The 27,945-nt window shown below is 37.7% G+C and overlaps 2 protein-coding genes across 3 annotated transcripts; one reads left to right on the forward strand and one right to left on the reverse strand.

The window, feature by feature from the left end:
* Nucleotides 1-613: 613 nt before the first annotated feature.
* On the reverse strand, nucleotides 614-14,329 carry ei24 (EI24 autophagy associated transmembrane protein). Its single transcript, XM_034683538.1, has 11 exons — nucleotides 14,170-14,329; nucleotides 10,358-10,494; nucleotides 8,305-8,450; nucleotides 7,612-7,672; nucleotides 6,907-6,973; nucleotides 6,705-6,829; nucleotides 4,457-4,576; nucleotides 4,040-4,151; nucleotides 3,816-3,927; nucleotides 2,047-2,121; nucleotides 614-1,957 (listed from the first exon to the last, which is right to left on the reverse strand). The coding sequence occupies exons 2-11, from the start codon at nucleotides 10,397-10,399 to the stop codon at nucleotides 1,795-1,797; spliced, it is 1,023 nt and encodes a 340-aa protein (XP_034539429.1). The 5' UTR covers nucleotides 10,400-10,494; nucleotides 14,170-14,329; the 3' UTR covers nucleotides 614-1,794.
* LOC117812639 (beta-galactosidase-1-like protein 2) lies at nucleotides 13,665-27,924 on the forward strand. Of its 2 annotated transcripts, XM_034683537.1 has the most exons (20): nucleotides 13,665-13,728; nucleotides 15,743-15,961; nucleotides 16,523-16,708; nucleotides 16,790-16,858; nucleotides 17,890-17,985; nucleotides 18,761-18,869; nucleotides 18,962-19,054; nucleotides 19,150-19,231; nucleotides 19,393-19,457; nucleotides 19,539-19,623; nucleotides 21,090-21,227; nucleotides 21,406-21,486; nucleotides 23,116-23,225; nucleotides 23,359-23,505; nucleotides 25,654-25,725; nucleotides 25,854-25,932; nucleotides 26,033-26,120; nucleotides 26,207-26,318; nucleotides 26,401-26,517; nucleotides 27,723-27,924. In XM_034683537.1, exons 2-20 carry the CDS (start codon nucleotides 15,870-15,872, stop codon nucleotides 27,807-27,809), a joined length of 1,908 nt encoding a protein of 635 aa, XP_034539428.1. In that variant the 5' UTR covers nucleotides 13,665-13,728; nucleotides 15,743-15,869; the 3' UTR covers nucleotides 27,810-27,924. The 2 variants fall into 2 exon arrangements, with proteins under 2 accessions (XP_034539428.1, XP_034539427.1); XM_034683536.1 differs by lacking the exon at nucleotides 13,665-13,728 and having other exon boundaries at nucleotides 15,650-15,961.
* Nucleotides 27,925-27,945: the final 21 nt, after the last annotated feature.

Genomic DNA, 27,945 nt, shown 5'->3' on the forward strand with positions numbered 1-27,945 from the left:
CAGAGGTTAAAATTCAGTCAAGATGATGAAGTTCATGCTACCAAAACAGCTTTTTGGCACTTTTCATGGCAGACATTTCTGATTAGGGATATATTTTGAAGTGTTAAAAAAACACAAGGTAAGATTTGTTGTTTGACTTACACTTGCACAGGACGAAATCAGCAAAGAGGAGTAGTTTTAACAGCTGATTGGTACAAAACAAAATGATAATGTTCATCCACAATTGGTGTTGTTTGTTTGCATGGGGGTAACTAGTACAGAGCATCAGATGGCTTTTTTCCAGTGACTGTTACCTCAATTGCTCATCGTGATACTGAAAAAATATTTTGTTGCTGTAATGCAGATTTTCTGCTTTGTACAACAAAACACTCACTGGATCAAGACCTACAATATCCATTTACTTTAACCCTTCAGCTTCATTATTAATCTTATTTGCAGAGTTTCAGGAAAAACAATGTACCAAGTCCACTTGTGTTTAGAAGTGAATGCATTATTTTGTGCTTTACTTGCTATTTAGTGTGATCAATTGCTCTTGACTTCCTTGCTTTTGACTTTATTACATCCCATTTGTTGTCACAATTGTAGCAAAATCCTGAAGACAGTGATCCAAATATTGAATACTGACCAATTTTATTGAAATTAGATGTATTACTTTTACAAAAACCTCACAAATATCAGTCTGAACAAACACTATGCTCTTCTTTTACAATGATTGCACACTGTTTCAAAGATGTGGTCTGTTCCCCCATGACCGTGAGTTGCTGTGATGAGAGAGAGAGAGAGGAAGGTGAGTATCTGTGTAATTGGGGGCTCCTCTTTTATCTTTCAGGATGTATTTACATTAAAAACAGCACAAAAAACAAACAGTGGGTGATCCGTGGGGACCAGTTAGATCTGCTTCAGCCCTCTGGGGAAATTACAGCAAGCAGGTCATGGTTGATTTGCTAAGATAAAAAGTCTTAATATGAGACTCTCCTGTATCTCAGAGCTGTAGTGGCTTGAGTGGAAAAAAACAGACACAGAAGCAGCAGTTTGGCAGTGTTATCTCACCTACTTTCTTTGACTTTAAACACTTGGGCAGCTTTACCTTGCTGGTGTCACCTCGTGGTTTTTAATAGTGGGGTGAGAGTGAGCACGAGACGAGACACCAAGCAACTTCTCCAGCCAACACAAAAAGAGTGACTTTGTTATTTGGTTTCAGTTTCTACGAGCAGCAGAAGCTTACTGTATTAAAAAAAAAAGCTCTTACAGGATAAAAACCTCCCTTTTTTATTACACAAAGTTACTTCTGGAGCTCCTGGGACACCGTTATTTGACAGAGAAACATATCCATGTGCAAGACAGCCTTCAATCTGTAAGGAAGAAATGCAACTTGCAACATCAAGAAAACAACACTGTGCTTTGCTTCTCATTGCAAACCCTTCAAAGTTAAAAAATTCTTCTTGAGTCACAAGTTAGCTTCAACATATTAACACTACATGAGTTCTTGTGCTGTCATTTATTAAAAGGAGAGTCACTCAAATGGCACATTATACAAAAAAAAAGAAAGAAATTCACAAAAGAAAACAAGAAAAGCTGAGTATATAACGTGTTTTGAGTGTGAGGCACAGGGCAGTCGAGTTTTGTGTCACACTGAAAACGTGTCTATGAATGAGTAACCAAAGGGCTAGAGAGGAGATAAAAACATGTAAACCCTTTCTCCTAAACTGCACATCATCTTCATCACGAGGAATCACACCGAGTGAAACCTCTCTTCATCATCTGCTGTCCTGTCTTCTTTCCATCAGGGGATCATCACTGGGTGGGCAGGGGTCTCTGGCGCGTGGGGGAGGTGTGAGGGGAAGAGAGTCGCTCTGAAGAAGTGGACGTCGTCAGCGAAGACTGAAGGTGGACCGTCTTGTGGAAAAGTTTGTTGCTGATCATCACGACCAGCGAGAAGAGACGCAGCTGGAAGTGGCTGGAGGAGCAGGAAACACAATCGTGATAAGTTACTCTGCATTACAAGACACTCAACTTTAAAACAGTTGTTGTGTTGATATCACTCACTACAGCCTTGTTGGGGTCTTGGCCTCATTGGCGCTGATGATGAAGAGAGGGAAGAGGATGGAGAACAAGCAGCCACTAGATAGGGGAGAACAAATAAAAACTTACATACTGTTTCAGACATGCACTGAGAGAAATGTCTAGAATATTTCAGGATCTCTGTCATGCAGTTTTCCTGGGGTGACAGTTCACTATGATTTTCCTGTTGGGGGGCCCAGAAGGCTGGACATGACATCAAAGCGATACTGCGTGAGTCATGCATGTTTAACAATTTAAGCCAAGATTAAAAAGCTGATACTTTGATGTTACTCTTTGAAAATAGTTTTTCCAAATCTCTTATTCTGTTTATTTTTTGGGTCTCATTCAAACCCTGGAATATGTGTTTGCTCCTAATGCACCACTGTGTTATTGTCAATGATCGAAGTAAAGTTTGGCAGACAAGGCAACAGAGTCATACGCTTTTACAACATATAAATTTTACAATATGTTGCTCTTCAAACTGGTGTTCTGTCAAATATTGCTTCATACTGAAATGTGGTCCTGAGCAGTTCTGCACATGTGTAAAGCAAGAATCCTGTGTGCCTGTCTCCACAGGGAGCCACAGTTAAGAGAGGATATCAGTCTATCGAGGTATGCTTCTCCAGAAATCTTAGTTAGGGATTCTGTAATACAGTATCGAACATGCTTCCCAAACTCTGACAATGTTAATGGACAGAGTAGTGATTGAATACAAAGTGATTATGTACTTTCTGGGAACATTTTTTGATAGGGGATATTAATGTATTGAGAAACACTTCATCTGAAATGTTGAATACAAGTTTCATATAAGATCAAAACCCTAATTATTAATACTCGTGTTAAAAAGTATTAAAAAGTGTGAAACTAGAAAAGTACAGAAGGTCACAAAGTCTCAAGTATTATCGATGATAATAAATATCATTAAGAAATATTTCAAAACTAAGGCCCATTGTGTCCAAAGTTGAGCTTGAGATGATTGTTCATGCTTTTGTTTCATCTCGTTTAAACTATTGTAATTCTTTGTTCAATTGTCTTAGCAGCACGTCTTTGAACCGCCTACAAGTGGTCCAAAACGCTGCAGCTAAGCTCCTCACAAAATCATCCAGAAGGTCCCATGTCACACCCATATTTAAGTCTTCGCATTGGCTCCCCATTAAGTTCCGAATCCAGTTTAAAACTCTTGTGATGGTGTTTAAAGCAATACATGGTCAGGCTCCAGCATATATCAGAGAACTGCTGAAGTCATAAAACTTCAGCAGGACTCTGAGGTCCTTTAATCAGGGTTTGCTAGCTGTCCCTCACACCAGATTAAAAACTAAGGGTGACTGTGCTTTTGAGGTTGTTGCTCCAAAACTGTGGAAGTCTTCCTCCAGAACTGAGAGCTGTGGACACTGTGGTCATTATTAAAAAGCAGTTGAAAACCTATTTATTTAGACAAGCATTTGATTCACCTGTCTGTTTTTATGTATGTTGTGTTTATGTATTCTTTCTACTTCAATGTAATTCTTGCTATGTCTTGCTTGTTGCTTTTTATTCTTATTGTGAAGCACTTTCTGATGCCTGTTCTAGAGAGGTGCTATATATATATATATATATATATATATATATATATATATATATATATGTATATATATATATACATATATATATATACTGTCTTGGATTCAAAAAATGTACCTGCAGCTACTGATTATTTTCAATATCAAAACACCTTTCAGTCATTTCCTCCATTAATCTAGAACTAGTTGTCTTACCTGATGATGTATGAGGAGGGCAGGGCAGTCAGCAGAGCCATGGGTAAACCAAAGCCAAAATAATAGGGCCAGTTCCTCTCAATGTTGGACAGCCGCTGGTGCATCTCAATGCCTAAAAGAAACATTAAACAGCGAGCGTAATGTTTGAGTTCTCTGTTCAATCCAGATGAGACTCACAAATAAAGACATTAGTTATATTGCAGGATGTAACATGAATGCCTCACCATTATTAAACCAGCGATACTCAAAGCAGTACAGAGAGTAGAGCAGAGACATGTGGAGGAGGCTGACCATCTGTCCAATGGCATCGATGGGGAAGAGGCTAACAATCATACCCTGCAGGATCACGAAGATGCACCAGACAATTACATTCATTGACTGCACTGAGAGAGGGAGAAGTGTGTGTGCTCTGTTTCATTTGCTTTAGCTTCCAGAAAAGAGAATAACTAATGTTTTTTGGGAAGGAAATCAGGCATTGCACATTGATAATGAACGGCACTTCAACTGTTTGGCTGAAACGTCATATGTGAGCAGTACCTGGTGTAAGAACTACAACATGACTATGGGGCACTGATACAGAAAACACAGAAAATGGAAATGTCTTAGTAAATAAAACTCAAGACCCAGGCCACGTAACCAACCTGAATAAGGAAGAGCGCCTGGAGGAGGAGGTTAAAGAGCATGTCTGCGATGATCTTACTGACACTGGGGAACGGCTGGGCTTTACATCCAGACACTTCAAACGCGAGGTCAGCTATATCCTGCAATGGGGAACATCACTCAGTGTCATAACACACAAAAACAAACTATATAAACATTAGGATTTGGAGCACAACACTTGTTTGCTTTATGATTGTAATATGAGATCAAACCAGCATGTAAACAGATGGACAACAACATTATTATACATCTTCACTCCTCCCATCATGACCCTTTCAACACTGTGAAAAGTCTGCAATAGCTTTCAAACAACCTACATCAAACCTAAACACTTATGTGTACGCTGCTGTGTGCTTTACCGGAATAAATCCTTCAGCTGTGACTTGCTTAAAGGGATAGTTTGTGGTTTTTTTTTAAGTGGGGTTGTATGAGGTAAGTGTCACAGTAAGTGTATTACCCACAGAGGATCTAGGACAATTCGGCCAAACCAGCTAAAGAACTAACACGGAGGCTAGGCAATCAGGTGCTGCAGAGGGGGTCAACTAAACCACATAAAACTTAATGTCAGAGTACTACTGTACTAAGTCGTCAGAAAACCACTTTGTTTGAGAACTATTTGATAACGCAACACATACATGTTCCCCTGCCTGCAGGGCACTGATCAGCTTTTTCATATCAGCAAGATTTTATAGTAAAGAAGTTGAAGTCACAAGAGTCAAGTGCCTTGCTGCAACTTTTAACTCACTGCTCAATAAAACTGATCTGTATCTTCTTCTTTGTGATAAAGGGTCAGTTTAAACCATTTTACAGGGCAGCATGCTCTGAACTTACAGCCTACAGGAGAGGCAGGGCTGGCTTTACGAGCTTCAGCAGTCTGATGTTGCAGCCCGTAGCTGAATTCAGCTGTATTTAGCCCTAACCCTATTACCAATTTGATCCGTGATACAGCCTTAGACTGCAAGTCACATAGAACTGCTATTATAACACAGTCCACAAAGTACAGAGCAGAACTGTAGCATTAAATCTGTTGATATACCAGCAGACTTTTCAATAGGAGATCCCACATTTAAGGCAGTATCAGGGATCAGGGATGGGTACCGAATTCTGTACTTTTATTGGACCGAATTCCGTCGGTACTACCGAGTACCGATTCACGGAAAATCAAACAGTACCATGTTTCAGTACCTAAACGCATCCTTGTGACTGTGAGGAAGTGGAAGAAAAGGCAATTTTCCATACTTTGGCCGTGTAATAAAGTTTGAGACTGATCGGGTGGACGTCTCTGCTCTCTGCATCTGCGCAGCAGTGCGCTAAACGGAGCCTGCAGCTGACGGGCGCCTGAACTCACCGCAAGGCAGAGCTGCAGGAAGAGTAAGTAGAGACGGACTCTCTTGCTCCGACTACCTGCCCTGTTTATAACCGTTCCTGTGTGTGTGAATGCCCAACAAGTAAGTTGTGTGTTCTGTTATTGTAAAGAGACAGAGAACTGACTTTTCCCCGTCCACAGGCATTCACATGTGTTCATTGATAAACACCCGAAAGAGCAATTAGACGCCACAAGCACGTGTCAGCTAATATATCTAATCACCTATATAATCTTGCTTCTGTTCATTTCATGTTGAATGAAATAAATGTTAAATTTAAAAAAATTGAGATTTTATTATTAAACAAATTAAAATGTATTACCACATAAACACACAAAAGTACAGAAAATTGGTAACTTTGAGTACCAGTACCGATTCCCAGGTACCATATCGGTACCATATCGGTTCAAATGTGAAAGGTACCCATCCCTAGTGTCAGAGGTATTTATGATCATCCCAACAACTCTGGTCACAACCGGCCTTTAAGGTGCCTGACTAGGACAACTTTTAGGACAACTGGGCAACCCGCTGGACCCTGTGGAGGTGGTGGCTGCAGGAGGATGATAGCAAAGCTATCTTCTCTGATGGACAACACGTCACACCCCCTCCAGGAGACCATAACAACACTAAGTAGCTCGTTCAGTGACAGACTTCTTCACCCGCAGTGTCTCACGGAGAGATATCGCAGGTCTTTTCTTCCTGCAGTGGTCAGACTCTATAACCAACAATGTATATATAGATGTAGATGTATATATATGTTGTAAGATATTGTGGGACGAGTAAAGGACTCTCTTATCTTTTTTAATCTAACATGACAGGTAGTGTGATGGGATCACAATGTCAGACTGGCAGAGCAGGGCCTCACCTGGAACCAGATGGCATTGACTATCTTGCTGAGGACAAATAGAGGGAGAACCCAGAGAGCGCTGAAGACAGAGGTCAGGATGAACTCTAACCAGGACCACACACTGCCGTGGAGGGAGGGGTCACCTGCAGCAAAAACAACTTGTTGACTGACTGTGGCTTTCATAAACCAGGAAACCAGTTTTGAAAGCAGCCGTACATACCAATGATTCTTGCTGTGAGTGTCTGCAGCAGGGGGATAAACACCCGGTAGAAGAGAAACAGACTGAGCTGGAGACAAAAAATGATAGGATAAAGTTATTCCTCAAATCATGTTTGATAACAGAACAGGGTCTCCAAACAAGGACATTAAAGGATACTTAAAACCCTCAAAACTGAAAACACGATAAAGCCTGCAATGGTATATAAATACTTATATTTGGTTGTACATTTAAAGGTAATTCAACAACACACCAAACCCAGAATCGAAAGCAAAACATCAGGATGGAACCCAGAGTGATGGACGTAGAGCCAGCTTAATCCAGGCAGTGGTGCAACCACAGTTTGTTTACCATAGTATTGATGAGTGTCAGCAACGTCTGCTAAACCACTCCTAAACCCCGAGTGAAGCTCGAGTCTCTTCTGAGGCTGTCCACTGTGAGTGGCTGAAAGCTTTGATGGCAGCCCGGCAGGAGATACGCTAAGTGGTTCACTGCAGTTGTATCATTAAATATGGGCACGACACGCACTTATTTTCTCTGAATGTATGGAAACAGCATGTCACATAAAAGGTGATAGAGAGAGGCATCACATTGTGTGTTACAGGTAAATATTTAGACTCATGTGGGCTGATAAAGCTGTGGAAAAAAAGTATTAGAGTTAAATATATTGATCAGCAGAAAGTGAAAATGATGGGTAAAATATCTTACCCAGAACACTCCTCCATTCCAGGCACAGCACTGAAAAATCCTGCTGGCTACTTTGGGATCACTGAGAGACAAAAAAACCCCAGAAGAATCCCCATTAAGGTTGAATACAAGAAGAACAGTTTAGTTTCACTTCAGTATTCATATTCTAACTTAAACAAAGTCAGACAAACTCACGGATGTGGTTCAAACTGCTCTGATGGGATTAGGAAACACTGATGTACTCAATAATATATATTCTGCTTTCGTTCCTCATAAATAAGGAGTTATATCAGAGCTGTGTTTATGTAAGACTTCTTAAAACAACACTTTGTGATTCACTCTATCATAAGGTTACAGTCATGTATAACACCGTCATGGTAAGACAGAAAAGTTTTCAGTCACAACAACACACTAAGGGGATTTTGTTGACCTGAGGTCAGCAGTTACTTTCAGACTGTTTGAAATCCTTCATGCTAGGATTTTAATTTAGATCTCTTAAGCTTAGCAATTTGCTCCTTGTAGCTTAAGGGAACTAGTGCACAACATAAAACATGCTATCTAGGAGTATTGAAGTTCATACAACTTTTGCTGTGTATGAGAAGAACTGCCGATGAATTTGATGAATAAAATATCATCTTTGAGCATATCTGACTCTGTGCAAGCGAGGGAATTAATTCACTTCATTCAAAATCTGCAGCTGTCTTTGTGGCCTACTTGTCCGGTTTGCGCTCCTCACTCTGTGCCCGTCTCTGTGCCAGGGCCCCGCTGGCCCGTCTCCTCCGCTGCTCTTCCCTTTTCTGCTGGATGCGGGCATCCAGCTTGGAGATTGTTCCAATCCCCAATATGGAGTCCTTGATCCCCTAAAGAACCAAGAGTGAGAGTTTGTTTTTAACTTCAAATTGAATTCTTTAAGGAGCAAAGAAATGTCTGAATAAATGTGTGTTGACACTAGAATCGGGCCAATACAGATATATGATAGTAAATATTTTAGAGTTTTCTGGTTCTGTACACAAAGTGGTGTATAATTAGTGTTTGAGGACAATATTCAAAAATATCATAGTAGCAATATTTATCTTCATGCTTAACAGGAAAACCCTCCTGCAGAGCATGCTGACCACATAGAACTGATTCTCTTCTTGAGTCAGGCAAACTATCTGACAGGTTTACCGCCATGCCAGCACAGAGGCTGTTTAGGGAAGCCTCCCCCCCCACACACACTGCATCGTCATCCCTTCTCTGCCAGGCCATCTAAAAATAAAACCAGCAACATCTGTATTATTTATGTTAAGGTAGAAGCCTCCATCCCATCAGAGGTGGATAATGGAGTGATGACGGGATGTTGTGCTGAAATTATGTTTTTATCAAGCTGACAGTTGATCTAAAGATGGAAGATCTTTAGATAAAGATTCACACTGTATACCCTATGATGTATGACATAGAGCCCAAACGATTTTAATAAAAAATACAGAATAATAAATGCCACTTTTTTTAAAAGTCTCTTCTTAAAACCCATTTCTACAGACTAGCTTTTATGTGACTTTATCTTTCTAACCGCTTTTACTTCTATTTTATTATTAATTTTAGTTTTTATCCAACTAATTCATTGTCTTAAATTTTTCTTTGATTATTTTGTTTGATTCTTTACTGTTTTAATTTATTTTATTTTTTTCTTTTATTATTTTAATGTTCCTATTTCATCCTTTGCACTTTTTTCTAATTTCCCGATGTGATGTTGTCCTTTTACTCTGAAAACCCATTTTATTGCCCTTTTAATGTTTTTATTTACTTCTCCATTTTTATTGATTTATCTATTTATCCTGAAAAACCTCTCAACACTGATTTACTGGTCCATTGTCACACCACTCCATACTGTTTAATTGACGTGTATTCCCTTTAACCTCTTGCGTTGCATTTTGTTTTGCATTGATCAAATTTTTCTCCTCCCTGTCTGTCAAATTGTTTACTCTGTTATTGAACTACACTTTGTTTGTCAAAACACTTTGTAAACATTTGTTTTTAAAGGTGCTATATATATAAAGTTATTATTGTTATTATTACTACTCATCAAAAGGCTGTTTCTAATGCCTTCTCCCCTATCAGCCAATCACACTAACAGACACAGAAACGTGATTTACATTATACGGTACAACTTGCTTCGGTTTATTCATGTATTATTTATCAGTTCTTTTTTTTTTTTTTATAAAACTTAACATCAGAAAATTTGTTTTTTTTGCAGAAAAAGTCAATAAAGTCTTGCTGTCTATATGTAGGTTGCAGAGACACACCCTAAATCGGATAACACAAAAGAAAACTGTGATTTTGCCAAAAAACAAACATTATCTTTGGACTCTTCTGTGGATCAGCTGGCTCACTCTCAAGCTGATGGTACACAAAGATAAAGTTCAAGGTCATGAGTAGAAAATGTGGTTCAACTGTCCTCATTTGTCCAGAACTGAATCCCACAAAACACTGAAACTTTGAGGGGATTCTTTTGTTAATATTTCTCATTTAGACACCAAACATTCATGGATCTGGGAATGTGATTTTTAAGTATGACCTTACTTGTGTTCGACCCCGTCAGTTCAGGTTACATCCTGACTGTTTTTTTGATTAACATACACAAGATTGCAGTGTTATTACCAATAAATTCAATACAGGTTTATCTTTTCAGGATAACGCTAGAGTGTACTGTCTGAATCTGTGAATCTTCACTTAACCACACCCTTGTCCTTTGATACAGAGCTGAGGTGTGTGTGTCTGCACTGACCGTCGCAACATTGCGGAGGAAGGCCCTGACGCTGTCTGTCATCTCTGGACCAACTGCAGATCCATCAACTGCAGAAGGAGGGGGGACTGGGGACCTGGTGGTCAGCTCTCATGGCAGGGAGGGGCTCACCAAGTAACCTGCATCGACACAAAGCAGAGAAAAGGAAACAAAGAGTGAGGACAGCAAGCAGCAGTGGAAACCTTTCTGGAAATGTATGAGAGCCTTTGAGATTAAGATGATATCCAACAGCACAAGAGTCACTTTGAGATGCTGGGAGATACGTTTTTGAGGGTGTATTAAAATCTGAAATGCATTTTCTTCTTAGTATAATGTTACTCTCCGGCCACCCACAGGGTCTAAGAATATGGATATAATTGAAAATGTATGTCAAAGATGATTTTAAACAACAGTTTACAGTGGGAGGGCTCACTTGGACAAATAAAAAAGATTGGTGCGATCAGCAGCAACTGTGGTTTGAATAATTAATGCATGTGAGGAAAACAGCAGGTCTGAGATCACTGCTCTTAACCCTCTTGAAACATCTTTAAAAAGCTGGCTGCCTAACTTCTGTCAGCTTTAAGCAATAGTTTTAGTATATTTGACAATATTTATACAAAAATAATCCTGAGTTGTGTAATAAACACTGTGATATTTGATGTTGAGGTTTAGCACTTTTGTCAAAATCCACTCAATAGAATCAAAATTTGAAGTATCACATAAAGTAGAGCATTATTGAAATGAACTATAAGTTACTCCTGATGGGATGATCATTTAAGTAAAACTGCTTTAAAGGCATCCTTTTCCAGACTTGGGATGTTTTTGAGCCATTTTGTGCTGAATAACATTTGATGTAAGTTTATCTGTTTCATAAAAATATCTTCTCACGCTTCCACATTAACTACGGATGATGTAATGGTGATGCTAATTTGTGCTTTGTCAATTCGCTCTATCATAGTTGCTGTTGTTCAACAAGTTGTTCTTTAACCTTGACATAATACTGTGACAACAATGTTATATTAAAGAATTGTAAATAGTTTATAATATCAAACACAGACTCTTCTCTGACTTCATGAAATGTGTCAAAATATGGTCTTACAGAGCAAAAGCTGTTACTGACAGAGCTGGCATGGCCCCCCTCTTGAAATCTGATTGGCCACTTCTGACACCGCCCTAAACTCCTAAACTATGATTGGCTAATTGCCTTGTCAGAGCCAGGACTACATTAATATAAACTATTTGCAACAAGCTGTTAGTAGCTCTCTTAATATCTAAATGTAGAATTTTATTTTTTTATCTCTTTAAATCATGGAGAAATACTTCACACTTTATTCTACAAAAAAGGTGCACAGTAGGGATGGACATTTCAAGACAAAATTCTATTTGATAGTCACTGCTAACTATTTGTCAAAGTTTGCACTTAACCTAATTTTTCTCCAGTTCTGAATTTCACAGAGCCGCACCCATTTTACTGGCCCTTGTGATTTCTCATGTTGTTTGAATGTTATTATATTATTGTGGAAGTCTTTTGTCATAAAAGGGCACACAAGCTAGTAGCTTTCAGATGCCCTACAACCACTGTATGAAGGCTGTGCCACATTACAACCAGACGCTAGTAAATAAAATAAAAAAACATCTAAAGATGAGATAAAGTTACATGAACTATTCGTTTTTTAAATTGTTAATCGATTATTCAAATGTGCGTAGGAGGGATATCAACAAATGTAAGTAAACTTCTGCACACTAACCATCCTCAGTGATTTAAATGAAGGTAATTTTGATGCTTAAACATTATGCAGGAGTTTTCCCTGCAATTGTTTATTAAATCAAATTATGACTTTGGCAAACATCTATCTGTGGAGTGCTTGAAACATACTCAAACTTTGAAGATTTGAATATGTCTATGATGTTGTGTTACCTTATAAAGAAACAATATGTAATATAGTGGACTAAAGTGCTATGTTGCTGTCTTTGCCTTGTAAAATGTTGTTGTGAAGGTCTGTACATGTGCTGCCTCACTTTAGAAAAAATAAGGAAAGAAGGAAAAACAAAAATATTTGTATTAAAGGGGCAGTAGATGCAGTTCTTTTTTAAAAAGGACTAAAGATATTAAAATATTAAAATACACATATATGTTGATGAAATTATGGCTGTTGTTGCAGTGGGGCATCATTTGAGTTGTTAACGAACAATGGCTACGTTTACCTGAGAATTTTAATACCTCTTTAATTCAGAATTAAAATTAAATCCTCTTTAAAAAGATTAAAAATGACCTTGTAAACACAGAATGAAAATGACCATTCCAAATTATACTTAAATCCGAAGTAAGTGGCTGGTTTATTCTGATTTTAAATCCGAATTGAATAACTCCTCGATCATGTTTACGTTCATTCCGCTTTAGATTAATTCTGGTCGTTCTGCGCGTGCTCGTTCCCTTGTCCTGTCGCGATGACGCACATATTCTGCGCTGGCGGGCACATATTCCAGGCTGAGGTAGAGCAGCTGTTGCACTAACCGGCTTTGATTCGCCAAAGTACGGTCTTCCGCCTCCCTTCTCCGGTCGTCTATCTCTTTTCTCCTCCTCAGCTGACGAAAGTGAAGCAGTATGTTTGTGTCGAGCTGCTTATTCAAAACTATAATCAAAATCAAAGTGAAAGTTGTCCTTATTGTGTGGTCTTCCATGCTGTAACCGAAAATGAAAGAAGCAGGAACTGGAGTCTGTTTTCTTCCAGTAAACATGTAAATATGTCACGCCCGCCCCTGTCCAATCAGAACCCTTCACAACCCCCGGACTTTAAGCGGAATTGAATCAAGACGATTAAACCTGTCTTCCATGTAAACCTCAATTCGGAATTATTATTTCCATGTCAACACAAAGGAGAATACTTTAATTCCAAATTATTTAATTCTGAATAATTAATTCTGAATTAAAAAACATCATGTAACTGTGCCAATGTGTTTTATTTATTTTTTCTATCAGCTTACTTTTATTTAAAGAGCACTTGTTTGTATATGTTACTTATCCTGTTTTCTTTTCTCTAAATGTTTATTTATTTGTCTTTTTTGTCTCATTTGTTTGTTTGTTATGGTGTATATATGTATAATTGAAAAGCTAAATAAAAAATAAATAAAGAAACAATATACAGGAATATAACACTTTGAGATACTTCAATGTCAGAAGTTTGAGTATTTATAAATAAATGCTATTCATCCATGCCCCCCTGCATTCAGTCCCCAGTTATTCAGCCACCCCATTACAAAGTGTGGACACGCCCCTGGTCAGCTAACCTCACAACAACATGAACGCACAGGTCACGTCTGCTCAGTAAATGCTGCTGATTTACTTATAAAAACACCATTAATATGTCAATAAGGTAACATTATACTATAGTAACTTGACATTTACTAACTGTCTATTACTAATGTAGTTTTAGTAACAATGTGAAGCTGATAAACAACCAGTGTGTCTCTGTGCTCATGTAAGTTCACGTTAGCGAGCTGACTCAGTATGTTAGCTCAGATATGTGATAGCTAACATTCAGTGATGTTAGCTAGCTCTCTCTGGCCTACAGACAGTCTGATGTATAAAAACCCTGAGTGTGTATTCACTGCGGTCCTCAGGATGTCTCTGGTGTCATGGTCTTTGACTTCAGTAGGTTTGTTCACAGCTCTGTTAGCTTGCCTGTCTGTGTTGCTAGCCAGACGTTGACGCTCAACAACTAATTCAACTGTCATGTTTTCCACAAAGACAACACTTTAAAAAACCGTGTGAAGTCAGAGACAGGGCTCATAGTTCATCGAGATATCTTTCTTACCTCATGCGACAGGCTCAGGGTTAAAATAACTTCGTCAGTTCTTTCTTATGCCCCCCTTAATGTGACAACAACACCAAACAGATTCTAGCAGCAGCCAGGGCCGTGGAAAACAAATTGCGCAAGCTCCGACTCCCGAGGCAAATGGGACATGTAGTCTTCTTCTTCTTCTTTGTTGGGGGACATGTAGTCCTTTATGAAGGAAGACGTCAGAATCAGAATCAGAAGCAGCTTTATTGGCCAGGTATGCTTGAACACCCAAGGAATTTGACTTTGTAAACTGTGCTCTCTTTGTACAAGGCATAAGAATAAGACATACAAATAAAATATAATAACAATAACATCAGCTATAAATACAAAAGATCAACAAATAGGCATGACTAATATGTATAGGCTAAAATAATATGATAAAAGTGCAGTGGTGAGTAGCAGAGGTAGTTTTTACATTAAAAAATGGTAGTTAAATATTAAAAGAAAACAGAAATATGGAATTCTGCTTGGAGAATTGTTGCATTGTATATTTACATGTATATTTACAGAGAGTATTTATCTGACAGGATCAGGTCAGGGACATGAAAAGAGCCCCTCCCTCCTTTCCTGGTTTTATAAAGGATTTTAACTTCTTTTTTTTCGACCCTGATGAAACTTTGGACAAGAAAAATTGCAAGCAAGATATGTTTAGACATAGCTCATAATATATTATTTTAATTCGAAATGTGTATATCAATCAATCATCAACCAATCTTTATTTGTATAGTGCCAAATCACAACAAACGTTATCTCAAGACGCTTTTACAAACATAGCAAGTCTAGACCACTCTATGTCATATATGTATTCATGTGTATATTTGTATGTATATGTGTGTATGTGTATATTATATGTATATATATTTTCCTATCTTTTCCCCACTATTATAACAGCCAAAACATGTAAAGAAATTTGAAATGAAACGTCCCTTTGTCCCAGACTGTTTTCTATATACAGACTGATCAATCAGCTAATTTGCTATGCTGAACCTTCATTTCCTCTTTTTGTGCCTCTGCTCTGCTTTATATTGTTTTTGGATGCCTGACTCACTCAATAGCCCTGATGCACGTTATTTGTTGTGTTACAATATTTTGTTTTGTTTTCCTTACATGAATCCCTTCTTGTTGATTGAAATGTAATTGATTGTAATCTGTGTTTACCATCCTCATTGAGAGTTTGTCATTTTGTAAAATGTTCAATTCTTCTTCACCCGCGGTGTCTCACGGAGAGATATCGCAGGGCTTTTCTTCCTGCAGTGGTCAGACTCTATAACCAATAATATATATATATATATATATATATATATATATATATATATATATATATATATATATATATATACAAACAATTATAGTTAGTGTAGTTAATTTGTCATCCTCAACCAAAGGACAACAATGCTTTGCAACATCCAGAGAAGGCACACACACATGCACACACGCGCACACACACACACACACACACACACACACACACACACACACACACACACCTACACACACACACACAAACCCTGTTAATGAGGTGTGTGAGGTCTCCATGGCTCTGCAGGGTCACTCCCACGAGGCGGTGCGTTACTAACAGCAGTAACACACGTTCAGCTGAGCTCAGATGCTGCTGAAAACTCAACTCCACTGGAGAGTCTGTTACTGGAGGGAAACTCAGTCACATCCCATCAATGGTTGTCCTGAGGATTAGAAATGTGCACAAAAGGAAATATGCACTTTTCAGCCTGTGCATTGTTGGCCTCATTATGTACAAATATCTTGGGTAAGTAAAGTTTCTCAATGCTATTCTTTAATATCAGTACAGTTTGAGCTGTTTTGCAACCTGCCCTGATTGTAGCAGCGTATTATAGCATACTATGACCTCCATAATGCTGCAATTCTCTATAGGGACAGAGATACAGTGTGTGTGTTGTACTTAATACAGGTTGTCACAAATTTCAATGGCTTAAGCATCTTTAGATATGCCAAGTTACTCTTATTTTATTACATTAGGTAGAGTTACTCAAAAGTGCAAAGTCGACTGTACATTACAGTTGAGTATGAATAGTTTTTTTTTTTAATTCTAAGGTGTTAAGGAGAAAAAATACAGTGTTATGAGTTTAAAAGAAAATATATAAAGAAAAAAAATCTATTTATAAAATATAAAATTGAAGGGCTTATCTGTTGAACTCCATCATGCCTGTTGATTCAAATATATCCATGCCCTGTTGTGGTTGTGTTTGCCTACACAATACTGCAAATTCCTGTCAGGCACATCATGTGGTCCATTCAGGCACAATACCCAGTGTGCTGCATAATGTGATAACTACAATTCTTGTTCCAGCATGCCAGCAGGGGGACGCAGACTGAGCAGGAAATTTGGCCTGAGTGCCAACTCGTCTCAGTTCATCTTGGAGGGAGAACCTTTCCGAATCTTGGGGGGATCTGTCCACTATTTCCGCATGCCGAGGGCCTACTGGAGGGACCGGCTGATGAAGATGAAGGCATGCGGGCTCAACACTCTCACTACGTAAGGAAACACATATGTGTTTTGTTTCCAAAGACTCTTCTGGTGTTAAATACTAACAGAAAACGTATTGAATATTTGCAGGTTTGTGCCATGGAGCCTTCACCAGCCGGAGAGAGGAGTCTTCAACTTCCACACACAGCTGGATTTAGAGTAAGAAGTCATCTTAGTCCTTCTTTGCCTGATTACAAAGTCAAGTCAGATATGATCACAACATAGTGTGTTGCTAATATGAGTGCACACATCTTACAAATGATGATAATTTGTGTGAAAACACCTTCTTGATTTGTTCATGACATTAAATTAAACATTTTTTTGGTTTGAAATGTTGGTTTCTGCGATTTTGGACAGAATAATTACTCTATTAATTAGAAGTAGTTGGCAGCTAAATTGATCCAAACAAAGCAAACAAAAGTCAGAATCAGCTCTTGTGCAGAATCACAGTCAACAGAATAGACGAAATAAAGATAAGTAAAAGGGTGTCAGAGTATCAATAAAATAAGTAGATTGCTGGCTATATATATGCTTCATACTAGGAAAATGTAAATATTATAAGGTTGCAGGAATAAACACCATTGTAAATATATTTATCAATCAAATACAAGTAATTGAAAATGTAGGAGCCACGTCATTAAAACCACCGACTAAACCTTTGAAATGACTCAGTGGTATTTATGTGATCAGGTTGAATTTGTTATTGAGCAAATTCAAAGTATGTGGATCACAGAAACAAAGAGCGAGAGAGATTTCCATAATTCTGTATGAAATTTTGTACCTGCTGGGTTATTGCATGCAGGCAATGCTCTCATCAAACCAAATATCCAACTTAAATTATATAACAATGAGAACACCTTACATCACCCCTCAGGTTGCTCTGACAACATTACTCTCAGGTGTGTTGGAAATACTCTCTCTTTCTCCTCAACATGTACTCCCTCAGTGCTCAGGGGAGAAGCTTGAGGCAGAGAGGTCCCACCTGACGACAGCAATGTCTCCTAAACAACAGCAACTTAGTGAGCAATAAACAACACAGCAGTGATGAATGGATGAAAAACAATGAGACACCTCAGTCTGCTGCTGGTGATGCCAAGCACATTTAACAGTCCAAAAAAACCCCAGCTAGATACGGGGCTTTACTCTTGAAACCTTACTGCTTTATTGAGTCTTCTCTGTCTGTGTTTCAGAGCCTTCATAAATCTTGCTGCCGAATTGGGTCTTTGGGTGATTTTACGTCCAGGACCCTACATTTCATCTGAGCTGGACCTCGGAGGACTTCCAAGGTTTGCAATTTTTAAACTACTCACCTGAATTACTGTGCCATAAGTTTGTCACAGGTTGATAACAAAATGCAGCTTGAGTCTCAATTAGACTTGAAGTGAGAAAACCGAACTACTTCTATCTGGCAGTCTTCTAAGAAATACCAGATTTTAATTTAGATGAATTAACACTGAAACTGAGACTCACTAGACACTAATGAACAGGTGCCTCTCTGAGAGTGAACCAATAATTCTGTTTATTGTAATACTTGTAGACTTTTTCCTTTTACAGTAACCACAGTCTTTGGCAAAATCCATTAGCTATTTTCTGGTGGTGACAGGAAATAATGTACAGCTTCTCTATTTCTAATGTAGCCAGTGGTTAGGGATAAATAACTTCCGGCTAAGACTCCTAGGCCAACAAGCAACTTGAGAAGCAACTGCGTTTGGATTACAAGCTAAAAACTGGGACTAAAGAAAAACTAACAAAAGTAAACCTTTCCTGACTAAACTGAATAATTAACAATTTAAGTACACTAAACTATCAATTAATCTAACTAAACTAAATTAAACAATACTAAACTTTCCTTGACTAAATCTTACTAAAATTATACTTAACTCTACTTAACCAGACCAATTTCATATGGAGGTTAACTAAACACAACCTCAAATCAAAACAGAAACATAACTTAACCTAACCAATCTAAAACCAAACTGACCTTAACTGGACTAAACTCAACTCAACTGTTTTTGTAGATTCTTTAGTGAAGACCTTTTGTCTCATTTTGCATCTTTGCAGCTGGCTCCTCAGAGACAGCAGCATGAGACTGAGGACGACTCATCCAGGCTTCACTGAGGCTGTCAATACTTTCTTTGACAAACTTATTCCAAAAGTGGTTCCACTACAGGTATGTGACTAAAACCAAAGACCAGTGATTTTTGTAGCAGCAGTTTGTTTTAGTTAACATCAAATACTGAATTATTTGTTTGTGTTCGTTAGTTTAAGAAAGGAGGTCCCATCATCGCAGTGCAGGTGGAAAACGAGTACGGAACTTATGCAAAAGATGAGGGTTACATGCTTTTCATTAAAGAGGTGAGGGTGCCAGCTGAAGCCTCCATCAGAAAATACCTGTTCAAAAAATGATTTACTATATTTCACTGCTCATACAATCTGCTTTATTTTGAAAGGCTTTACAGTCCAGGGGGATCAGTGAGCTCCTGTTCACATCAGACAACCACAACACATTAAAGTCAGGGGGTGTGGATGGAGGTACAGCACGTTAAAACAAACAAACAAACACACACACACACACACACACACACACACACACACACACACACACACACACACACACACACACACACAAACACACAAACACACAAACACACAAACACACACAAAGCTTACCAGTGTGTTCTTGCATCTTGTAGCGATCAGATCAGTGAAGCTGCAGAAGCTGAATCAGAGAGATATCCAAGATTTGACTGCTCTCCAGGTGTGTATTTACCTTTTCTATTAATGAACTGTCTGTCACTCAGAATGTGTTTCATATATTTTTTTCTACATTGATTGTCAGCCCAACAACCCCACCATGGTGATGGACTACTGGACCGGCTGGTATGACGTGTGGGGTGAGCTGCACCATGTGCTCCCTCCAGAAGGTAAGGGAGCTTTTATTCTTTTTCATCTGTGGTTTTACAGAACAAATTAACACCTGTCTATTTAGTTATTAATTTGATGGGTCTACTTAACTGAGGCAAATGTTATTTTCATCATTCACTGTTACCAATGAAACCTTGAAATGCAAAAGCTCTGCATTCAAACATAATGAGGTGGACAGGGAGCTACAAACTGATTTCATCAGCATGAGCTATTCCACAAGCTGGTTGGGACTTGAGAGTTCAGAAACTGTCTGCAAGCACACTTACATTACAGGAAGAGCCATACAGTTCAATCATTACATCAAACATAACAAATTAACATCTTTACAGTGAAATTCAGTCACATGAAGAAGAGGCCTTCAAAATAAAGTGAGCCGGAAAGAACATAATGAGTGAAGGCATTTACATATCAGATTGATAAGAATCCCCCAAAATATATAATCAACATATTTTTATATACTTTTTACCATTAAATAATCCCTTTGAGAATGGAACAGAATATTTGTATTTTATTTATTAGTTTAACCCACAAGAGACCATTAATGTGTTAGTTGATTTGATTGGTTCTACACTTATCGTCCTTTTACTCTGAAAACCTCTTTTATTGCCCTTTTAATGTTTTTATTTACTTCTCAATTTTTATTCATTTTTATTTATTTATTTTTTTTTGATCTATTTACCCTGAAAAACCTCTCAACAATGATTTACTGGTCCATTGTCACACCACTCCACACTGTTTAATTGACGTGTATTCCCTTTAACCTCTTGCATTGCATTTTGTTTTGCAATGATCAATTGATGATTTTCTCCTCCCTGTCTGGCAATACTGTTTACTCTGCTATTGAACCACGCTTTGTTTGTCAAAGCACTTTGTAAACATGTGTTTTTAAAGGTGCTATATAAATAAAGTTATTATTATTATTATTATTAATATTATTATTATTATTATTATTAAGTTAAGTTAAGTTATTTAACATTTTGTTCACAACCACATATTACAAATTCGTTATGATCAAAATTCATATTTTATACAAATACTGTTTCTCAGAAAATTTAATGGAAATATGCTACAATATGATGTTTGAGACCTTTTGACCCCCGCCTCCGCTTTTTAAGCGATTTTTAAAACTAAAATCTACAGATTTACTCAAGAAATACCGATGAGTCATTTCATATGTTTTATTCTGTATCTCATTTTCAAGATCCAATTCCAGTGAGTTATAGGTGCATTAAACAAACCCTGTCTTTCTCACTGGGTTGATGGAATGCCTTTATATATTTTCCAGCTACTTTTTTGCATAAAACCGCCAGCTGCACGCCAACAATGGAAATATAAATTTAAATATGAAAGTTAGGTGTTTTGAATGAGTCCCTGCAGCCCCGATAAAAAGGGTCAAACAGCCTATCATAGGTTTGTATGAGCTCTTTAGAGTTGTTTAAAGTTAAAGTGTTGATCATCCTTTCAGATATGGTGTCCACAGTGAGAGAAATTCTGAGGAGAGGCATGTCTGTGAACCTTTACATGTTCCACGGAGGCTCCAGTTTTGGCTTCATGAGTGGAGCGCTGGCTGATCCTTCGTACAGAGCTTTGGTCTCCAGCTATGGTACGTGTCATAAACAAAGCAGCTGAGTCTTTCATGCAAATTTATAAAGATTTTTATCATAACGAGAAAGCACTGCCACATCAGAGCTGGAGAAAAGTGGATGTTCAGCATTGACTCTAAGAGCCAGCAGGTGGCAGCACATGATAGTTCATCTCTGGTGCATTGAATTGTTTTCCAGATTATGATGCTCCTTTGTCTGAGGCTGGAGAGTATACACCAAAGTATCATCTCCTGAGGGATTTGCTTTCTCGATATAACAGTAAGTTAAAAACTTGACCGTCATCAAAAGTATCTGGTACACCCACTCTGCAAGAAGGAGCTCCACCACAGGGCCTTCACTCAGACTCAGACTCTGTCACAATGTAACACCTGATCTTCTCCATTACCATCGTCCATCATCCGCTGTATGACACTTACTGCACCGATTTATGAGCCCACATATCATTCATTTATATATATTTTATAGAAAGTGTATCTCTGCTTGTGGTGGATTTGGTTGCTATTTTTATTTTGAACATGTTAATAAATTAATAGTAGATACATCTATAAATGACAGTAAATGATAAGAAAACCAATCCTAAAGCTGCTGAATGCAACACAAAACAAACTGTGCATGTCACAAAAGTTTAAATTTGAACATATAATATCCTACCCTGTATCCACTTTTCAATAACTATACATAAAATAATACATTTGACCAGTCCAGTGGATGTATGAATGAAGGCAAAAGCCAGCGCTGGTCTGAAGGGTAAACCTAAGAAAAGGGGACAAAGATAAGAAGGAAGGCACTGATCCTCATGCATGGAAAACACAAGACCGGGCTAGCTCACCTGCATGCCATTGTTACAGGTTTTGACCAATCAGAATCAAGCATGTAACACAGCTGGGTAATATTTCTTCATAACTTGGTCCAAGAAATCTAGTTTGGGGTTTCCAGCAGATGTTCAGGTCAAATTTCACACAGAGTCATAATTTCCTCAACATTATTGGAACATCTGCATTTCTTTAAGTTTTTTGAACCACCCCACCTTTTTTTTAATTTGTATTTAATGATCATTTAAGTCAAACGGTTTCATAATTTAGTCTTATCTGTAGTGACCACCTCCAAAAGCTGATGTAAAGCTGAGCAAAATAAATCAGGGTCATCGGCAAATAAATTAAATGTCAGTATTTTTTATACCCTATAAGATAAGATACTCCTTTATTCGTCCCACAATGGGGAAATTCATGGAGTTACAGCAGCAAACAAAAAGGTGTACAGTACAAGAATTTCATCAAAGACGACAGCTTGTAGATAACATTCATATATTAAATTAAATACCATACAATTATACTCTGTAACACTTTCTTAGTTATGTTATTTGACCCACAACATCTGTGTTTCCATCTAAGTAGGCTACTTGTACAAAGTTTTGCTCAGCTGCATATAGTTTTTTTTATCTTTTAGCCAAAAGGTGTACAGTTGACATGCAGTGTCATTCTGTGTCTTGTTTTGTATAAACTCCATGGGAAATAGTTGTTATTGCAGCAATAACTAATGAGGATCCTATAAATAAATTAATAAATTAATAAATTAATAAATATATATATAGATAGATAGATAGATAGATAGATAGATAGATAGATAGATAGATAGATAGATAGATAGATAGATAGATAGATAGATAGATAGATAGATAGATAGATAGATAGATAGATAGATAGGGTTTGTTATCTTTTAATTTGAAAGTTATAGTTTTTAATCATATCATATTCATCTGCATTTTTATCCGTTTTTTTTTATAAGCTGTTGAAATAAGTAAAGTTCCCCTGCGTGTAATTAGCTTATTTTGTCACATCTTTTGTTCATGTATGTCCCACATTACCGTTTATTTGTTCTTGTGTGCAGGAGGAGAGAGTTTCCCTGACATGCCGGCTCTACATTACAGGGAGAGTTATGAACCAGCCATCATGTACCAGCACTTGTCCTTATGGGACGCTCTGAGCTTCACTGAGGGAGTATGTTTTATGTAAGATTATCTGTCATCTGTATGTGTGAAGAGAAGGTTCACATTGTTTAACCAAGAGGGTCAAATATATAAATTGTATATACTTTATAAAGTATATATTTAATAAACACTTTTTTTTCCAGCCATTCAAGTCGTCAAAGCCTGTGAGCATGGAGAATCTACCCGTGAACAACAGAAACGGGCAGACCTATGGGTACACTCTGTATGAGACCACCATCAACAGCGGAGGACTGCTGAAGTCTGGAGACAACGTCAGAGACCGAGCAATGGTGAGTTATCATGGTACAGGCCTGGTCTCCTTCACTCTGCATTTATGCAATGTGGACTCTTATCTATGCAATTATTATGAACTTATTTCAGATATTTTAATCCCTGACCATTTTGTACCTGCAGAAACTAAACTTAAAAGAACATTTTGACATTCTAGTAAATAAGTTTCTTTATTTCATAAAAAATAGCTCCTTTGAGAAAGCTCAACTTGGTGTTTGCATATTTTGTGACCCTGCACAAAGTTTCAAATCTGAACTTCTATTAAATCATATTTCATTTTATTGTATTTATAGTAAGGTCGATAATATAGAGCTGATTCAGTTATCAACCTGATACAAGGCATTTTGATTATAATTCCTTATTCTGATATTGCAGTTTGACCTGATAAAAATAACAGATAAAAGTTACGAATTTATAAGCCTTTACACTCCCGCACAGGAAGTGGTGTTATGTCATCAATCATTACGTATAAAAGAAGAACAAGCACAGCTGCAACAAACTCTCAAAACAGTAAATATATCTCCCGTATGGGGGTAATTTAGAGGAGGACATGATCACAACATACCAAACATGTGCTGCAAATATTCTATTAGGAGGAAAAAAGACCTTGAGTTTTAACACAACAAATCTTTTAAGTTACCCGAAAGGCCGCCATTGCAAAAAAGATGTATTAATGAAATACAAAGCAGCTAGCATTAGCATTGGTTAAACAATGAATGATGTGCTGAATGAGAACTGTAGAAGGTTTATCAGAGACAACACAAAGCAGAAGCAGTTAGTGATAAAATCACTGAGTTTACAGCACTTGATGTACCAACTTTTTCTGTAGTTGAAAACATATTGGTACAGTATCCTTAGTCACTGCTACTTTGCAGATTTATCCCTACCTACCCTGTATGATGGGATCTCTACTCACATTCACAGTCTGATTCACAACGTCAGTGACATGAGTTTTACCGCTCACATATGTACTTCTGATGTTAGTCCTATGAGTATGCTGAGTCAGATGGTCCAGTGGCTGGATGAAGACTTAAACATGAAAAAGGTATCATTGCATGAACAGGATTGCTCTGGTTTTGAGAGACAGAGGGAAACCACTGAACAGTCAGAACTGTTCTTTTTGTGTGTTAACAAAAATGATTTCAGTTAGAGTTGATACAGAGTATTTAAAGAGTAAATCTTTGCTCACTAGATCGCAGCCTTTCTGACCTCCAGGTGTAAATAAAAACACATTTTGTAATACAAACATATAAAAAATTATCAATATTATTATCAATATCAGCCATCGGGAGCAGGTTATTATCAGTTATTAGTACTGACTCAAAAATTCCATATCCTGCATCCCTAATCTATAGTGTATTTTGTGTAAAGTGTATTATAGTAAGGCAAGGCAAGGCAACTTTATTTGTATAGCGCATTTATACACGAGGGCAACTCAATGTGCTTTACATTAAAACATTAAAAGCATTGGAAACATTAGACAAGCATAAAAGAACACAATTAAAATGACAAATATAATAGAACAGAAAAGGAAAATTAGAAATATGTTAAAAATACAATTTGCATTTAAAGTTAGTTAAAATGAGCTAAGATAGGAAGACAGTGGCAAATAAAAAGGTCTTAGTCTGTGATTTAAAAGAGGTGAGGGAATATTTTCTTAAGAAATTGTATACAAATATATTTTTTTAAAATGATAATTTTTTTGTATATTCTTATTGGGATACTTTTATTAATCATGTGATTTGTTCAGTTTCAAATTTTTCTTGGATTTCATTTTTAATGTTCACTGATAAGCCGTTACATCATGACCACTGATTGGGGAAGTGACATTGATTATCTGTCTAGAGTGACACCTGTCAGCGGGTGGGATATGTTAGGCAGCGAGTGAACATTTTGTCTTCGCAGTTGATGTGTTTGAAGCACGACAAATGTGGATGTGAGTGACATTGGCACAGGCCCACATCGTGATGGCTAAACTACGTACTGTGCGAGACACTCGAGGACATGAAGCACATAAAAGCTGTGTAGAGAAGATGATCGTGTGTAAAGTGTGCAAACCTAAAGTCAACTTTGACATCTTGTTTCAGTGATGCAGTCTTTATAATGCTCTATGATATGATTTGTTTGAAAGCATCATCTTTTTATAGGTGTTTGTGGACAGAAACTACATTGGCCTATTCAAGCGGAAACATCTCGAGCTGGCGGTTCCTGATGGTAAGGTAGGGCATCATGTTGGATGTTGAAATGTCCAATAAAGCAACATTAACTCACAGTAATCTGATGTGATGGATGCTGATGTGTCAGCTGTAAGACTTGTCAAAGATATAAAAGCAATCACTCCCTGCAGGAAAGACGAACCTTGAGTTTATTAGTGGAAAACTGTGGACGAGTTCATCAGGGGAGAGACCTTGACAAACAACATAAAGGTGATTGGCAGACAATACGCAGTTCATTTCTACTCCAGCTAATAAACCACTCCAGCACCCAGAGTTCATGAAAAACAAACTTTGATTTGTCTTCTTGCAGGCCTTGTGGGAGACATTTTATTAAACAATATCCCCTTGCAGGATTTTACAATATACAGCCTGGATATGAAACCCAGCTTTATTGATAGGTTTGTATGCTTTATTGAATCCAAGGCTCTGAATATCACGTTCATTTTGCCCTTATATTGTGTCTGAAGTGAATGCCTTATTTCAGTCTCTATCAGGCACCTTGGAAAACTCTCCCTGAAAATCCCACTTTCCCTGGATTTTTGATGGGGAGGCTTTTTGCATACGGCTATCCAAGTGACACGTTTATTAAGCTACCAGTGAGTGAAAGAAAAACTACTATATTTCTTCTTTTGTATGTAAAATACTTTGCATTGCTAATAAAATTCAATGTGCCTACAGGGCTGGGAGAAAGGTGTTGTGTTTATCAACGGTCTGAATATTGGTCGCTACTGGTCCATTGGCCCTCAGCAGGCCCTCTACCTCCCTGGCCCCTTCCTCAACAGTGGAATAAATCAGGTACAGCTGTGCACAATCCTTGGATATAGGAGGGGTTTGACATGTTTGTAAATTGTCTCATTTTCCCTCTGTTAGATGAGGAGATTAGGTCTGAGTGTGTAAGTGTACCATACCGGTAATTAAGAAGTGGGTGAAGTCCCATTAGTGAAGCCAATGCAGTGTTGCTGTAGACCACTGATTGTATATAAATATGAACGAAGGGGCTCCATCTTCTCCCACAGTAAAAAAGTGAAGCCAAAACATGTCCTCAGTGGGCGTTGACATGTTGCGCTGGGGATGTATTTTGGAGCAAAGACATGAGCATTGTGATCAGGCTGCCATGTTTTGTAATTTTGTAGTTTAAACCCATGTCTCATCTATGAAAAATGTGAAGTTAATGTGTTAGATAATGGTCTCAAACTGTAGTTTTAACAGCTCTACAATAAAGCAAGATGGTACTTTTTAGAGTTCTGGTTCCACTAACATTTAAACAAGCAATGAAGAACATGGGTATGTTCAGGTTTAGACCTTGAGACGGTCAAGTAACATGCAGGGCAACTCGAAAGATATTTGGTTCAGAGATCAGTCTGACTAAAGACTCACAAAGGAGTCTGCTGCTCTTTTTTTTAAACACATTTTTGTTAAACACCTTTCATTGCTTGCCAAAATAAAATCCATATTATTTACAATGACTTTAAAAAGCAGATGGAACTAGTGGTAGAATAATCTGCTAATTTACCTCACTCCTCTCCAGCTCCACCCTCTTGTCCAAAAAAGTGTAACTTCTGGATCAAAAGAACAAGATGGCCTAAGCCAAAAGGCCAAAATTTGTAGCCAAAAAGCCAAAACTTTGTCTGTGGTCTTTACATTTTCTTTCAAATGTCTCACATTTAGACATTTAAGGGCAAGCCTAGCTTTGTCTGCTAACAAAAACCTCTTACATGCACTAAACAAAGTTACATGTTGCTTATTCCACTGTCTAAACAAACAAATAAGAAACAATTTGTAGAGATATGAATAAGCTTTAAAAAAAATTCTAGACACATTAAGTTTAATCTTTCGCTAGCACAGATTTTATGCTAAGCTAGGCTAACTGTGCTCTGTAGATCATTTGTAAGGAACACGTCAGTGATTTCACAACTCTCAACTCATCTCTGGCAAATAAAAGAGCAAATCAGCTAGTCAATCTAATCTCTAACTTCCACTTTTCCTTTTTCCTTGATAAGGTGATTGTGTTTGAGGAGCAGGAGGGCGACTACAAGGTCCACTTCGAGGACACACCTGACCTCGGCATGGCAGCTGACATCCAGTGAATGGCATCAACATAGTTATAGACAGACTGAGTGCTTCTTACATCAGGTTAAACCTCCAGGGGTATCAATGTTGTAAATATCTTTGTCATGCAAATAAATTAATATATACACTTTACACAGACTTGTCAAAAACAGA

The sequence above is a fragment of the Notolabrus celidotus genome, chromosome 5 (assembly GCF_009762535.1).
Source record: "Notolabrus celidotus isolate fNotCel1 chromosome 5, fNotCel1.pri, whole genome shotgun sequence".
In the NCBI taxonomy this organism is placed as follows: domain Eukaryota; kingdom Metazoa; phylum Chordata; class Actinopteri; order Labriformes; family Labridae; genus Notolabrus; species Notolabrus celidotus.

Excerpts from the sequence above, each read along its gene's own strand:
- LOC117812639 (XM_034683537.1), top strand. The coding sequence starts at position 15,870 with ATGGTTGTCCTGAGGATTAGAAATGTGCACAAAAGGAAATATGCACTT. Across the intron at positions 19,624-21,089 it reads CCATGTGCTCCCTCCAGAAG|ATATGGTGTCCACAGTGAGA; the intron begins GTAAGGGAGCTT and ends TCATCCTTTCAG. Across the intron at positions 21,228-21,405 it reads AGCTTTGGTCTCCAGCTATG|ATTATGATGCTCCTTTGTCT; the intron begins GTACGTGTCATA and ends ATTGTTTTCCAG.
- ei24 (XM_034683538.1), bottom strand. The coding sequence starts at position 10,399 with ATGACAGACAGCGTCAGGGCCTTCCTCCGCAATGTTGCGACG. Across the intron at positions 6,830-6,906 it reads ACTCACAGCAAGAATCATTG|GTGACCCCTCCCTCCACGGC; the intron begins GTATGTACGGCT and ends TTTTTGCTGCAG. Across the intron at positions 3,928-4,039 it reads GTATCGCTGGTTTAATAATG|GCATTGAGATGCACCAGCGG; the intron begins GTGAGGCATTCA and ends TGTTTCTTTTAG.